Source organism: Malus domestica, chromosome 14, assembly GCF_042453785.1.
Source record: "Malus domestica chromosome 14, GDT2T_hap1".
In the NCBI taxonomy this organism is placed as follows: Eukaryota; Viridiplantae; Streptophyta; class Magnoliopsida; order Rosales; family Rosaceae; genus Malus; species Malus domestica.
The window spans coordinates 12568470-12581756 of NC_091674.1; the positions used below are offsets into that span (position 1 = coordinate 12568470).

Consider the following 13287-nt stretch of genomic DNA (forward strand, 5'->3'; position numbering starts at 1 on the left):
TTGGAATTGACTCAAATACGTAAAAACAAGTTTAAAATACTAGACTCAAAGAATGCAAAACTAAACTCTAAAACACCAAAACAAACCAAAAGACTCAAAACAGCCCCAAAACACTCAAAACTGCCTTAAAAACACAATCTGGGCAGTTTTGAACACTAGACACAAAATTGGACGAAAATTGATTTTAACTTGACCTAAGACACTTAAAAACACAAACTAAACACTTACTAACTAATTTTGACACTTTAAAACAAAGGGGGATTGGTTTTGGACGAATTTAAAAACAAAACAAACTTTGTAAATTAGAACAGATTGTAAAAACGAATTTGATTTAAATGGGTGAATGGAAGGCTAGCTAAGGGGTTCATCTCCACACATGTTATACTTGCATATAAAACGATTTCCAATTGCTTTTCAACAAACCATGAATTCTCAATGCCCCAAGTTAATTAGGTCCGCTTAAATTAACCTTCAGATTTTCCTAACGTTATTGAATTGGATGATTGCATACGACAACCCAAAACATTCCCCACAAGTCCCCTACATGATTGCTGATGCGAAATAGATAAGTACACAAATTAAACCCTCTTTTTGTCAAATTGTAGTAAAGATGTAAGTAGGGATCGTTCTAGACCGGGGATTAGGAGGGATTGCTAAACACTTGGAAACTGACTTAAAAACTCTAAAACAAGGTTTAAAACACTAAACTAGACTCAAAGAATGCAAAACTAAACTTTAAAACACTTAAACAAACCTAAAACTCAAAACAGCAACCTAATGACTCAAAACTGCCTAAAAACCATTTTCTGGGCAGTTTTGAGAACCTAACAAGAACTTGGACGAAATTGGGTGAAAACTTGAATCAAAACACTTAGAAACACAAATCAAAACACTTTCTAACTAATCTAAGACTTCAAAATAAAGGGGGATTTGTTTTGGACGAAAATTGAAAACAAAACAGAGACTTAAAACTAAACAGATTGTAAAACGTTTTTGGATGAAAAGGATGGATAAAAGGCTAGTTAGGAGGTTCTTCTCCACACATGTCACACTTGCACACAAAACGATTTTCAGTTGTTCTTCCAATAAATTATAAATACTCAATGCCCCAAATTAACCGTGAATTGCACTAATTAACCCTCAGTTTTTCCATAAGTTATCAAGTTGGATGATTGCATACGACAACCCAAAACATTCCCTACAAGTTCCCTACATGAATTGCATAATAGAGATACAAGCAAGAATCATTAAGTTCTATGAAAAACATAAGCATTGACGAAGCATTCGTTACTATGAATTGCATGAAACTTATGCTAAGAATTCATTCAACGCGATCGTTTTCAAGCGACCTTCACTACTTGTGATTATAAGATTGTAACTATTAGGTGAAACTCTCTCATAATCTAGCATCATATTCATGCATGAAAACTAAGCGTGCACTCTCAATCAACATACACAATTAAGTTATCAATCAAGTAGATGAACGAATTGAATTCACAACTTATGAAATAACAACTGAATGAAATCGAATCAAATTGCAAGCAAGTACATGGTTTCGAATTACCCCCCAACTAAGGGGGTTTAGTTCCTCATACTCACAACATAACGTTTATTGAATTGAAACATCGAAGACATAAGAAAGATTACACCTAAAACGCCCAAGAATTCCACTTTGAATTTCTGCACGTCAAGCTCCTCTTCTTCTTCTCCTTGCTGCTGCAGAGATGGTTAAGGGGACTTTTGGATGTGATTTTGGTTTAGGAAGGGAATTAGGATGGTATGGTGGTGCGGCAAGAGGTGTGGATGGTGTATGGAGATGGAGAATGGTGGCTGGAGTAGAGGGATGGCTGCGGCAAGGTGTATGGGTGTGGCTGGAATGGATGAAGGCTGCGGCAAGGTGTGGGAATAGGGTTTAGACGATTTCTGATTTGTAGAGTGGGAGAGCTTCGGCCAAAGGAGTAAAACACATATATATAGGCACCTAAAACCCTAATGAAATCAGATTGAAACAATGGGCTAGGGTTAAGGTTTGTAAAATAGGGCTTCTAGGATGGAAAGGTGCGGCATGGGCTTAGGGTAAATAATCAGATTTTTTTGCATATGAACAAGGCCTAGGTGCGGCTGATTAAGTGGCTAGGGTTAGGGTTTAGGTGCGACATAGGTCCAAGAAGTAAGGATGGGTCATCCAAAAGCCCAAAGCCGAGAATAGAAACTCACGAAAATGGAAACCTCCAAGAATAGAAACTTCCAACTTTAGAAACTTTGGTTGCCAATTCCGATTTAGGAAAGATCAACCCAAAATGGAAACTTTTAGGCTTAGCTTTCCTACTTCAAGTAGGAAACCTCAAATCTTCAACTCTTCAATTCCATCCCAACCTTGTGTTCCAAGCATGTCCTTTTCAATCCAAGCTCATATTTTGCTCCAAAAGCTCCAACTTGCATCATTTCATGTAATATGTCCTTTAACCCTGAAAACACATGAAAGTAGCTTAAAAAACTACTTTAACAAAGAAAACATAACGAAAATGCATAAGAACTATGATTGCATGAAACTTATGCCAAGAAAACATAACGAAAATGCAAAGAAAACATAAATATGCTCCTATCAATTGCATAATAGAGATACAAGCAAGAATCATTAAGTTCTATGAAAACCATAAGCATTGACGAAGCACTTGTTACTATGATTGCATGAAACTTATGCCAAGAATTTACTTAACGCGATTGAGATCATCAACCTTTACTACTTGTGAATATAATTCCATAACGATTAGGTGAAATTTCCTTATATCCTAGCATTCAATTTATGCATGATAATTAAACGTGCACTCTCAACCAACACACACAAATCAATGTAATTCACATATATAAGTAAATTGAATTCACATAGATAAGTAAATTGAATTCACAACTTATGAAACGCAATTAGAAGTAATCAAATCATATCACAAGCATAAACATGTATTTCGAATCCCCCCCTAGCCAAGGGGGGGTTTAGTTCCTCATACGCACAAAACAAAGAGAATTGAATTTAAACATTGAAATCAAAGGAAAAGAAACACCTAGAAATTCCAGCGACACGAACTTGAATTGCATGAACTTCCAAGCTTCCTTCTCCTCCTCCTTGGTGCGGCAAAGGGTCTAGGGACAGGTTTAGGACCTTAGGTGTAGGGATGCATGGTGATGGATGGATGTAGTAGTGTTTAGGGGATTGGGATGGTGCGGCAAGAACTTAGAACTAGGGGGAATGGTGTTTAGTGGGTGCGGCAAGAGTGTGGAGAGGGTTGGACGAATTTCTGGAGTGAATTGTGAATTGTGGTGAGTGGTGATCTGATTTAGGGGTTAATATGAGTATATATAGGCACTTAAAACCCTAGGGTAATCAGATATGGACTTGGATAACCCAAATCCACAAGGAAATAGGTCTAAACAATCAGATTTTGCAAGGAAAAGGGATAAGGGTGCGGCAGCAATGGGATAAGGTGATAAGGTTTCTAGAATGCCTTGCAAGGCAAGGAATTAGGGTATCTAGAAGCTAGGGTGCGGCACCAAAGTAGGGATTAAGGATAGGGCTTCTAGAAAGCCCCAAAACTGATAGGAATGGCATGAAACCCACGGCAAGGATGGAAACTTTCTAGAAACTTCTCATTTGTGTCCTACAACACTTAGGAATCCTTCTAGCATTAGGAAAACATGTCTCAATCCTCTCTTGACTTGGAATTCTTCTCCTACTTCATCTTGGAAACCTTTCCTTCTTGGACTTGGAAATCTTCTTTGTAGCTGCAACTTGATGCCATTTGGATTTAACTTTCCTACTTCGAGTAGGAAAGCTTGTTTGAGTAGGAATCTTCATTCTTCTAGGAATCCATCTTTAACTAGGAATCCCTAGTAGATTAGGAATCCTTCTTCAATTAGGAATCCTTCGTAGATTAGGAATCCTTCTTCAATTAGGAATCCTTTGTTCAATTAGGCGCTTTCCCACTTCGACTAGGAAACCTTTTTCAAGTAGGAAACATCATCTTCAAATCTTCAATTTCGTCCATCCTCTTGGCTCCAAGCATATGATGTCCATTCCAAGCTCTAAATTGCTCCAAAAGGCTCCAAAATGCATCCTTTTGCATACTTTGCCCTTAGAACCTGAAAACACATAAAACTAGATTAAAAGACTACTTTACTAAAAAAAAACAACGTAAATGCACAAGAACAAGCTAACTAAGGCGCATAAATATGCTCCTATCACAATTCATCCAATTCAATAACTTTAGGGAAATCTGAGGGTTAATTAGTGCAATTCACAGTTAATCCAGGGTGTTGGGAATTCATGGTGTGTCGAAGAGAAATTGGAAATCATTTTGTATGCAAGTATAACATGTGTGGAGAAGAACCCCTTAGCTAGCTTCTCATCCATTCAATTTAATCAATCTCGTTTTACAATCTACTAGTTCTTAAAGTTTTTGTTTAGTTTTAAATTTCGTCAAGAACCAATCTCCCATTTATTTCAAAGTGTTAGATTAGTTAGTAATCACTTTAGTTTGTGTTTTTAAGTGTTTTGATTCTAGTGGTAAACCAAGTTCGTCCAAATTTGTGTTTGTGCTCAAAACTGCCCAGAAAGTGTTTTTAAAGCAATTTTGAGTCTTTTGGTTGCTGTTTTGAATCTTTTTGTTTATCTTAGTGTTTTAAACTTTAGTTTTGCATTCTTCGAGTCTAGTTTAGTGTTTTAAACTTTGTTTTTAAGTTTTGAGTCAGTTTTCGAGTGATTTGGCAATCCCTCCTAATCCCCAGCCTAGAACGATCCCTACTTACATACTTGCTACAATTGATAAAAAGAGGGTTTAATTTGTGTGCTTATATATTTCGCATCAATGGACAAAGCTAAAGATTGGTTGTACGAACTAGCACCCAGGACGGTTACATCTTGGGAGAGTATGAAACGAGTGTTCTTGGAGAAGTTTTTCCCAACTTCAAGAGTCATTCTCTTGAGGAAACGGATTAACGGGATCCAACAAAATCAAGGTGAATCGTTTCCCACTTATTATGAACGTTTTAAAACTCTTGTTGCTTCATGTCCACAACACCAAATGAAGGAGGAGCTACTCATTCAATACTTCTACGAAGGACTCCTCCCCATTGAACGTCAAATGTTAGATGCCTCAGCGGGTGGTGCATTGGTTGACATGACTCCGGTGGCTGCGAAGACTCTAATTGCAAACCGAGCACACAATGCACAACAATATGAGGGTGTTGGACAAAGAGAAAGCCCACGGCAACATAGTGTGAATGAGGTAAGTGCTATCTCTAAAATTCAATCACAATTAGCTAATCTTACCACTCTTGTGTCTCAGGTTGTAATTGGGTCAAAACCACAAGAAAATCAAGTTTGCACCGTGTACTCCATTCAAGGGCATCCATCCGAGAAGTGCCCTCAGTTAATCGAGAATGGTGGATGGGAATCTGCCAATGCTATTGCATTCCAAGGCCAAAATCAAACCAAATACGATCCATACTCGAACACATACAACCCCGGATGGAGAGATCACCCTAACATGAAGTGGAGAGAGCCCCAACAACCTACACAACAAGGGGGATTTCGGCAAAACCCCCCTGGGTTCCCACGGCCATATCAACAAAATCAATCACTTCCGGCCCAATCTAGAACAGGTACGCCTATGGATAATGATCAACTTGTTCAATTGCTAACCAATGTGGCGCAGGGCATGCAAAATCAAGCCAAGGAGGTGGAAGATTTGAAGAAACAAATGGGACAAATGGCTGAATTCATGGGGCAGTTTAGTAGAGAACAAGGTAAGTTACCTAGTTCAATAGATGTGAATCCGAATGGAGGATTTGAATCTGCCAAAGCCATCATATTGCGTAGTGGAAAAGAAGTTGGAAGTGAGTCCGACACTCCCAAATCTGCCCAAGAAGAGGATGACAAGCTGCAAGAAAAGGAGGGAAGCATTAGCACAACCACGACAAGGGTGAAACAAACCTTGCCGCAAGCCCCTATCCTTCCTAATTTGGCCAAACAAGGTATGTTGAGTTCAAATTCACTTAATACTAATCTGACCAATGTTCCTTTTCCTCATAGGTTCATGCAATCGAAGAAGGATGAGAATGAGAAGGACATTCTAGAAACATTCCGAAAAGTGCAAGTAAACATTCCACTCCTTAAGGCAATTAAACAAGTCCCAAAATATGTCAAATTTCTCAAGGAGCTGTGCACAAACAAGAGAAGAATGTCTAACAAAGAGGTAGTTAAGGTAAGTGAAAATGTTTCAGCCGTATTGCAACGTAAACTACCTACTAAATGCAAAGATCCCGGTAGATTTATGATTCCTTGTATAATTGGCACTACTCGGTTTGAACATGCAATGCTTGACTTAGGTGCATCCATAAATGTCATGCCTTATTCTATTTATGAATCTATGAATTTGGGTGAATTGAAAAAGGATGGTGTGATCATACAATTGGCTGATCGTTCTAACGCTTATCCAAAGGGAGTATTGGAGGATGTTTTAGTACAGGTGAACCATTTGATCTTCCCGGCTGATTTTTACGTTTTAGACATGGAAGATTCAGCCCATTCCACCTCTCTGCCGATTCTCCTTGGTAGGCCATTCATGAAGATAGCCCGTACAAAGATTGATGTGTTCAAGGGCACTTTGACGATGGAATTCAATGGGGAAGTTATCGATTTTAATATTTCTGAAACTATGAGATATCCCGTTGATGACCATTCATGTTTTTCTATTGATATCATTGATTCATTGGCGTAGGAATTGATAGGAGCATATTTATGCGACTTAATTAACTTGTTTCCTTGCATTTACATTGCTAGTACTTAGTAATTTTAGTATTTTAAGCTATTTTCGTGCAATTTCAGGTTTTAAGGACAAAGTATGCAAACATGTGCATTTTGGAGCCTTTTGGAGCAGTTTTGGGCATGGAATGGATAGCTTATGCTTGGAGCAAGGTGGATGGACGAAATTGAAGATCAAAGGAGGCTAGGAATGAATAATGAAATGAAGAAATGAAAATGAAGAACAAAGAGTTCATAATTGGAAACCAAAGTTTCTATTCTTGGAGGTTTCTGGTGCGTAAAATAACTAAACACACAAATTAACCCTCTTGTTGACAATTATAGTATGGATAAGTAGGGATCGTTCTTAAACCGGGGATTAGGAGGGATTGCTAAAACACTCTAAACTGACTCAAATCTGTAAAACAAAGTTTAAAATACGAAACTAGACTCAAAAAATGCAAAACTAAACTCTAAAACACTAAAACGAACCAAAAGAATCAAAACAGCAACCAAACACTCAAAACTGCCTAAAAACCACTTTCTGGGCAGTTTTGGGACTCTAACACAACTTGGACGAATTTTGGTTTCCTAATGACCTAAAACACCTAAAAACATATTCTAAGACAAGTTCTAAGTAATATGACTCAAAGAAATATGGTGGGGTTGATTTTGGACGAAATTAATTAAAACAAAGCAAGAACAAAGTAAACAGATTTTAAGACAAAGTTAAGTAAATTGATGGGTGATAGATCAACTAGAGGGTTCTTCTCCACACATGATACACTTGCATTCAACTTTGATTTCCAATTGTTTCTTTCAATGAATTATGAATCTCAACGCCCTAGGTTAACTGTGATAGCACTTTTTTAACCTTCAAGTTTTCCTAAAGTTAGTGAATTGGATGGGAATGCACATGCAACAACTCAAAACATTCTCTAAAAGTTCCTTACGTGAAAAGCACAATAAAGATGCAATCAAAGATCATTAAGCTTCGTGAAAACTATAAGCATTGACGAGGCAATTATTACTATGAAAAGCATGAAACGTTTGCCAAGAATTCACTTAACACGATCGTTTATAAGCGACCTCCACTACTTGCAAACATAAAGTTGTAACTATTAGGTGAAACTTCCTTATGTTTTAGCTTCAAATTCCTGCATGAAAACTAAGTTGGCCACCTTAATTAACACATAAATATAAGTCATCAATCAAACGGTTAAGCAAATTGCATTCACAATTCATGAAATAACAATTAGACGTAATCAATTCATCTTGCAAGCATAATCATGGTATTGAATAACCCCCTAGCCAAAAGGCTTAGTTCCTCATGTTCACAAAACAAAGAAAAACAGATTCATACATTGTAAATATAAGAAAGAGAACACCTAAATATTCCAACGATTCGATGTTGAACGGCTAGAATCTCCAAGTACTTCTTCTTCCTCTCCTTTGCTGCGGCACAGGGACTATGGCAAGGTTGTTGGGTTATTGAATGATGTAGAATGGATGGAGGATGTATGGAAGTGTTTAGGGTTGATGGGTGGTGCGGCTAGGGTGGTTTTGGGTCAGAAAATATGGTGAATGGTGAAGGAATGGGGCTGTTGAAGATGGAGTTCAGTTTCTGGCGTGAATGATTATTTTCTGGATGAATGGGGATGTTTGTGGCTGCACAAGGATGTTTATTTAAAGGGATTTAGGAAATTAAAAACCCTAGACTATTTTGGTAAACAGAAATTAAGTCAAAAGCTTCTAGAAATAGGAAATTAAATAAAAAACTTAAGGGAAATTAGCCAAAAGGTGCGGCACTAACCTAAAACAGATTAGGAAGGTGTTTACAAGCAAGGAAACAGGAAATAACTCCCTCCCTTGCACGGCAAGGAAGAGGGAAGGTGGGAAAGGTACGGCAAGAATGAGGACTATGCAAGGAATGTGTGATAGGAGCATATTTATGCGCCTTAGTTAGCTAGTTTTTATGCATTTTCGTTATATTCTCTTCGTTAAAGTAGTCTTTTAAGCTACTTTCATGTGTTTTCAGGTTTATAGGACATATTACATGAAATGATGCAATTTGGAGCTTTTTGGAGCAAAATTGAGTCGGAATGTTGTGTATGCTAATGGAGCACGAGGAATGGACAAGTTTGAAGGTCAAAGGAGCTTAAGAAATGAAGAAATAAAAGTGAAGAACAAAGAAGTCGGAATTGGCAACCAAAGTTTCTAAAGTTGGAAGTTCCTATTCTTGGAGGTTTCCATTTTCGTGAGTTTCTATTCTTGGCTTTGGGCTTTGAGATGACCTAAACCCTAATTCCTTGTGGATCCTAAGCCTATGCCGCACCCTAAGCCCTTTTTCATTTAATTTCTGCCAAGTTAAAGCCTAATCTATCTCCCCTAGGGTTTGGGCCGCACCTCTCCCCTTCTAGAACACCAATTTCCTTGCCTTGCAAGGCTTTCTACAAGCCTTAACCCTAGCCCACTCCTTGCCGCACCCTAGGCCCTTTTTCTCACCAAATTTCTGATTGTTTAACCTATGTTTCTGATGGACTTTAAGCCTTTGCCGCACCTAAACCCTAGCCCATGGTCTAATCTGATTTCTTTAGGGTTTTAGGTGCCTATATATATGTGTTTTACTCCTTGCCGCAGGGATCACCCTCTCCATAATTCAGAAATTCGTCCAACCCTACTTCCCCACCTTGCCGCAGCCTTCATTCATAACCAGCCACTTCCCACTCTGTGCCGCAGCCATTCTACAACTCCAACCACCATTCTACACCTCCATACATCATTCTACACCTCCATACACCACCCTTACCCCTTGCCGCACCACCATACCATCCTAACTCCCTTCCTAAACCAAAATCACATCCAAAAATCCCCTAAACCTTCTCTGCCGCAGCAAGGAGAAGAAGAAAAGAGGAGCTTGACGTGCAGAAATTCAAAGTGGAATTGTTGGGCGTTTTAGGTGTAATCTTTCTTATGTCTTTGATGTTTCAATTCAATAAATTTTGTGTTGTGAGTATGAGAAACTAAACCCCCTTAGTTGGGGGGTAATTCGAAACCATGTACATGCTTGCAATATGATTTGATTACATTCAGTTGTTATTTCATAAGTTGTGGATTTAATTCGTTCATCTATTTGATTGATAATTTATTTGTGTATGTTGATTGAGAGTGCACGCTTAGTTTTCATGCATGAATATGATGCTAGATTATGAGGGAGTTTCACTTAATAGCTACAATCTTATAATCACAAGTAGTAAAGGTCGCTTGAAAACGATCGCGTTGAATGAATTCTTAGCATAAGTTTCATGCAATTCATAGTAACAAATGCTTCGTCAATGCTTATGTTTTTCATAGAACGTAATGATTCGTGCTTGTATCTCTATTATGCAATTCATGTAGGGAACTTGTAGGGAATGTTTTGGGTTGTCGTATGCAATCATCCAACCTAATAACTTGTGGAAAAACTGAGGGTTAATTAGTGCAATTCACGGTTAATTTGGGGCGTTGAGTATTCATAGTTTATCGGAAGAACAACTGAAAATCGTTTTGTTTGCAAGTGTGACATGTGTGGAGAAGAACCTCCTAACTAGCCTTTTATCCATCCTTTTCATCTAAAAACGTTTTACAATCTGTTTTGTTTTAAAGTTTCTGTTTTGTTTTCAATTTTCGTCCAAAACAAATCCCCCTTTATTTTGAAGTCTTAGATTAGTTAGAAAGTGTTTTGATTTGTGTTTCTAAGTGTTTTGATTCAAGTTTTCACCCAATTTCGTCCAAGTTCTTGTTAGGTTCTCAAAACTGCCCAGAAAGTGGTTTTTAGGCAGTTTTGAGTCATTAGGTTGCTGTTTTGAGTTTTAGGTTTGTTTAAGTGTCTTAACCTTTAGTTTTGCATTCTTTGAGTCTAGTTTAGTGTTTTAAACCTTGTTTTAGAGTTTTTAAGTCAGTTTCCACGTGTTTAGCAATCCCTCCTAATCCCCGGTCTAGAACGATCCCTACTTACATCTTTACTACAATTTGACAAAAAGAGGGTTTAATTTGTGTGCTTATCTATTTCGCATCAATGTGTAATTTGTGTCCTAGAATGCTTAAAAGGCCTTCAAAGTTGCTGGAACATAGGGATAATTAGGATTAGGAAAGGTCAAACCAAAATAAGAAACCTTGGCTTAACTTTCCTACTTCAAGTAGGAATCCTTGTTCATCTAGGAATCCTCATGTGATTAGGAATCCATCTTCAATTAGGAATCCTTCGTTGATTACGAATCCTAATTTCTTCAAGTCTTCAATTCATCCATTCTTTTTGCTCCAAGCATGTGATAATCATTCCAAGCTCCATTTTGCTCCAAAAGGCTCCAAAATGCGTACTTTGCCTTTAGAATCTGAAAACACACAAAAGTAACTTTAAACACTAAAATAGCTAACGAAACATAACATAAATGTGACAGGAGCATATTTATGCTACTTAATTGGCTTGTTCTCGTGCATTTAAGTTGTGTTTACTTAGCTATTTTAGTGTTTAAAGTCACTTTTGTGTGTTTTCAGGTTCTAAGGCCAAAGTGTGCAAAAAGAAGCAAATTGGAGCAAAAGGAATGGATGAATTGAAGTCTTGAAGAAAGTTGGTTTCCTAATCCAAGAAGGATTCCTAATCAACAAAGGATTCCTAATTGAAGAAGGATTCCTACTCCAACAAGGATTCCTACTTGAAGTAGGAAAGTTAAGCCAAGGTTTCCTATTTTGGTTGACCTTCCCTATTCCTAAATGTCCTTAATTTCCAGCCACTTTGAATACCTTTTAAGCACTTTGGGACACCAAAGAAAGGCCCTAAACCACTCTAGGACCTTTGCCGCACCTTTCCCTTAATCCCCCTTCCTTGCCGTGCAAGGGATCCTCTTTCCCATCAGTTTTAGGTCACTTAGACCTTTCCCAAACCCTTGCCGCACAAGAAATCCGAAGTGACAGTTGTGGAAAATGCCGAGAATGAGCTTGTACCCATGAGGATTCAAACCGGTTGGCGTGTGTGCATTGATTATAGGAAGATAAACGCCACCACAAGGAATGATCACTTCCCTTTGCCGTTTCTAGACCAAATGTTGGAAAGGTTAGCAGGTCATTCTTTTTATTGTTTTCTTGATGGATATTCAGGTTATAACCAAATTGTCATTGCCCCGGATGATCAAGAAAAGACCACTTTTACTTGTCCCTTTGGAATGTTTGCATATCGACGCATGCCATTTGGCTTGTGCAATGCTCCTGCCACGTTTCAAAGGTGTATGGTAAGCATATTTTCTGATTATGTTGAAAAGATTATTGAGATATTCATGGATGATTTTAGTGTTTTCGGTGATTCATTTGACAAATGCTTGGATAATCTCACTTTAATCTTGAAACGTTGTGTTGAAACAAACCTTGTGTTGAATTGGGAAAAGTGTCACTTTATGGTTAAACAAGGTATTGTTTTGGGTCATATAATTTCTGAAAAAGGAATTGAAGTTGATAAGTCTAAAGTAGATCTTGTACGTTACTTACCCTCTCCTACTTCGGTTATAGAGGTTCGTTCGTTTCTTGGTCATGCAGGATTCTATAGAAGATTTATCAAAGACTTTTCCAAGATTGCACAACCCCTATGCCGCCTCCTCCAAAAGGATGTGTCTTTTGAGTTCAATGAGGCATGTGAGAAGGCATTCAAGCATCTCAAGGAGCTACTTACCACGGCACCCATCATCACTCCTCCGGATTGGTCCATTCCATTTGAATTGATGTGTGATGCCTCGGATTATGCACTTGGGGCTGTTTTGGGTCAAAGAAAAAATAAACATTCCCATGTTATTTATTATGATTCACGCACTCTAAATGATGCTCAATTGAATTATTCTACAACCGAAAAAGAACTTTTGGCGGTTGTATTTGCTTTAGATAAATTTAGATCATATCTAATTGGTACTAAAGTAATTGTTTTCACTGACCATGCAGCCTTGAAGTATCTTTTCACCAAAAAGGAGGCTAAACCAAGGCTCATTCATTGGATGCTCCTACTTCAAGAGTTCGATATTGAAATTAGGGACAAGAAAGGTTGTGAAAACGTGGTGGCTGACCACTTGAGCAGATTGGTGCGTGAAGAAGAGTCCCTCCTCATTTCTGAGACGTTTCCGGATGAACAACTTCTGTCCATTAAGGTAAGTACCCCTTGGTATGCCGATTTGGTCAATTTCTTGGTGTCTAAGCAAGTTCCTAACACCCTAAGCAAGGCCCAACGTGATAAACTTAGAAAGGAGGCACGGTTTTATGTGTGGGATGACCCATATTTGTGGAAAATCTGTCCGGATCAGATTGTGCGTCGTTGTGTGATTGAATCTGAATTTCATTCCATTTTGAGTTTTTGCCATTCATATGCATGTGGTGGACACTTTGGCACACAACGCACAGCGCATAAGGTTCTTGAATGTGGTTTTTATTGGCCTACATTGTTTAAAGATGCTAGGACGTTTTGCTTGACG

General features: G+C 38.2%; 1 protein-coding gene across 1 annotated transcript; it reads left to right on the forward strand.

Annotated features, from left to right (window-relative positions):
- Positions 1-4862: 4862 nt before the first annotated feature.
- On the forward strand, positions 4863-6776 carry LOC114823395 (uncharacterized). The gene has a single exon (XM_070811724.1). The coding sequence runs from the start codon at positions 4863-4865 to the stop codon at positions 6774-6776; it is 1914 nt and encodes a 637-aa protein (XP_070667825.1).
- The last annotated feature ends 6511 nt before the right edge of the window (positions 6777-13287 follow it).

Coding starts and splice junctions, on each gene's coding strand:
- LOC114823395 (XM_070811724.1), top strand. CDS start 4,863: ATGGACAAAGCTAAAGATTGGTTGTACGAACTAGCACCCAGGACGGTT.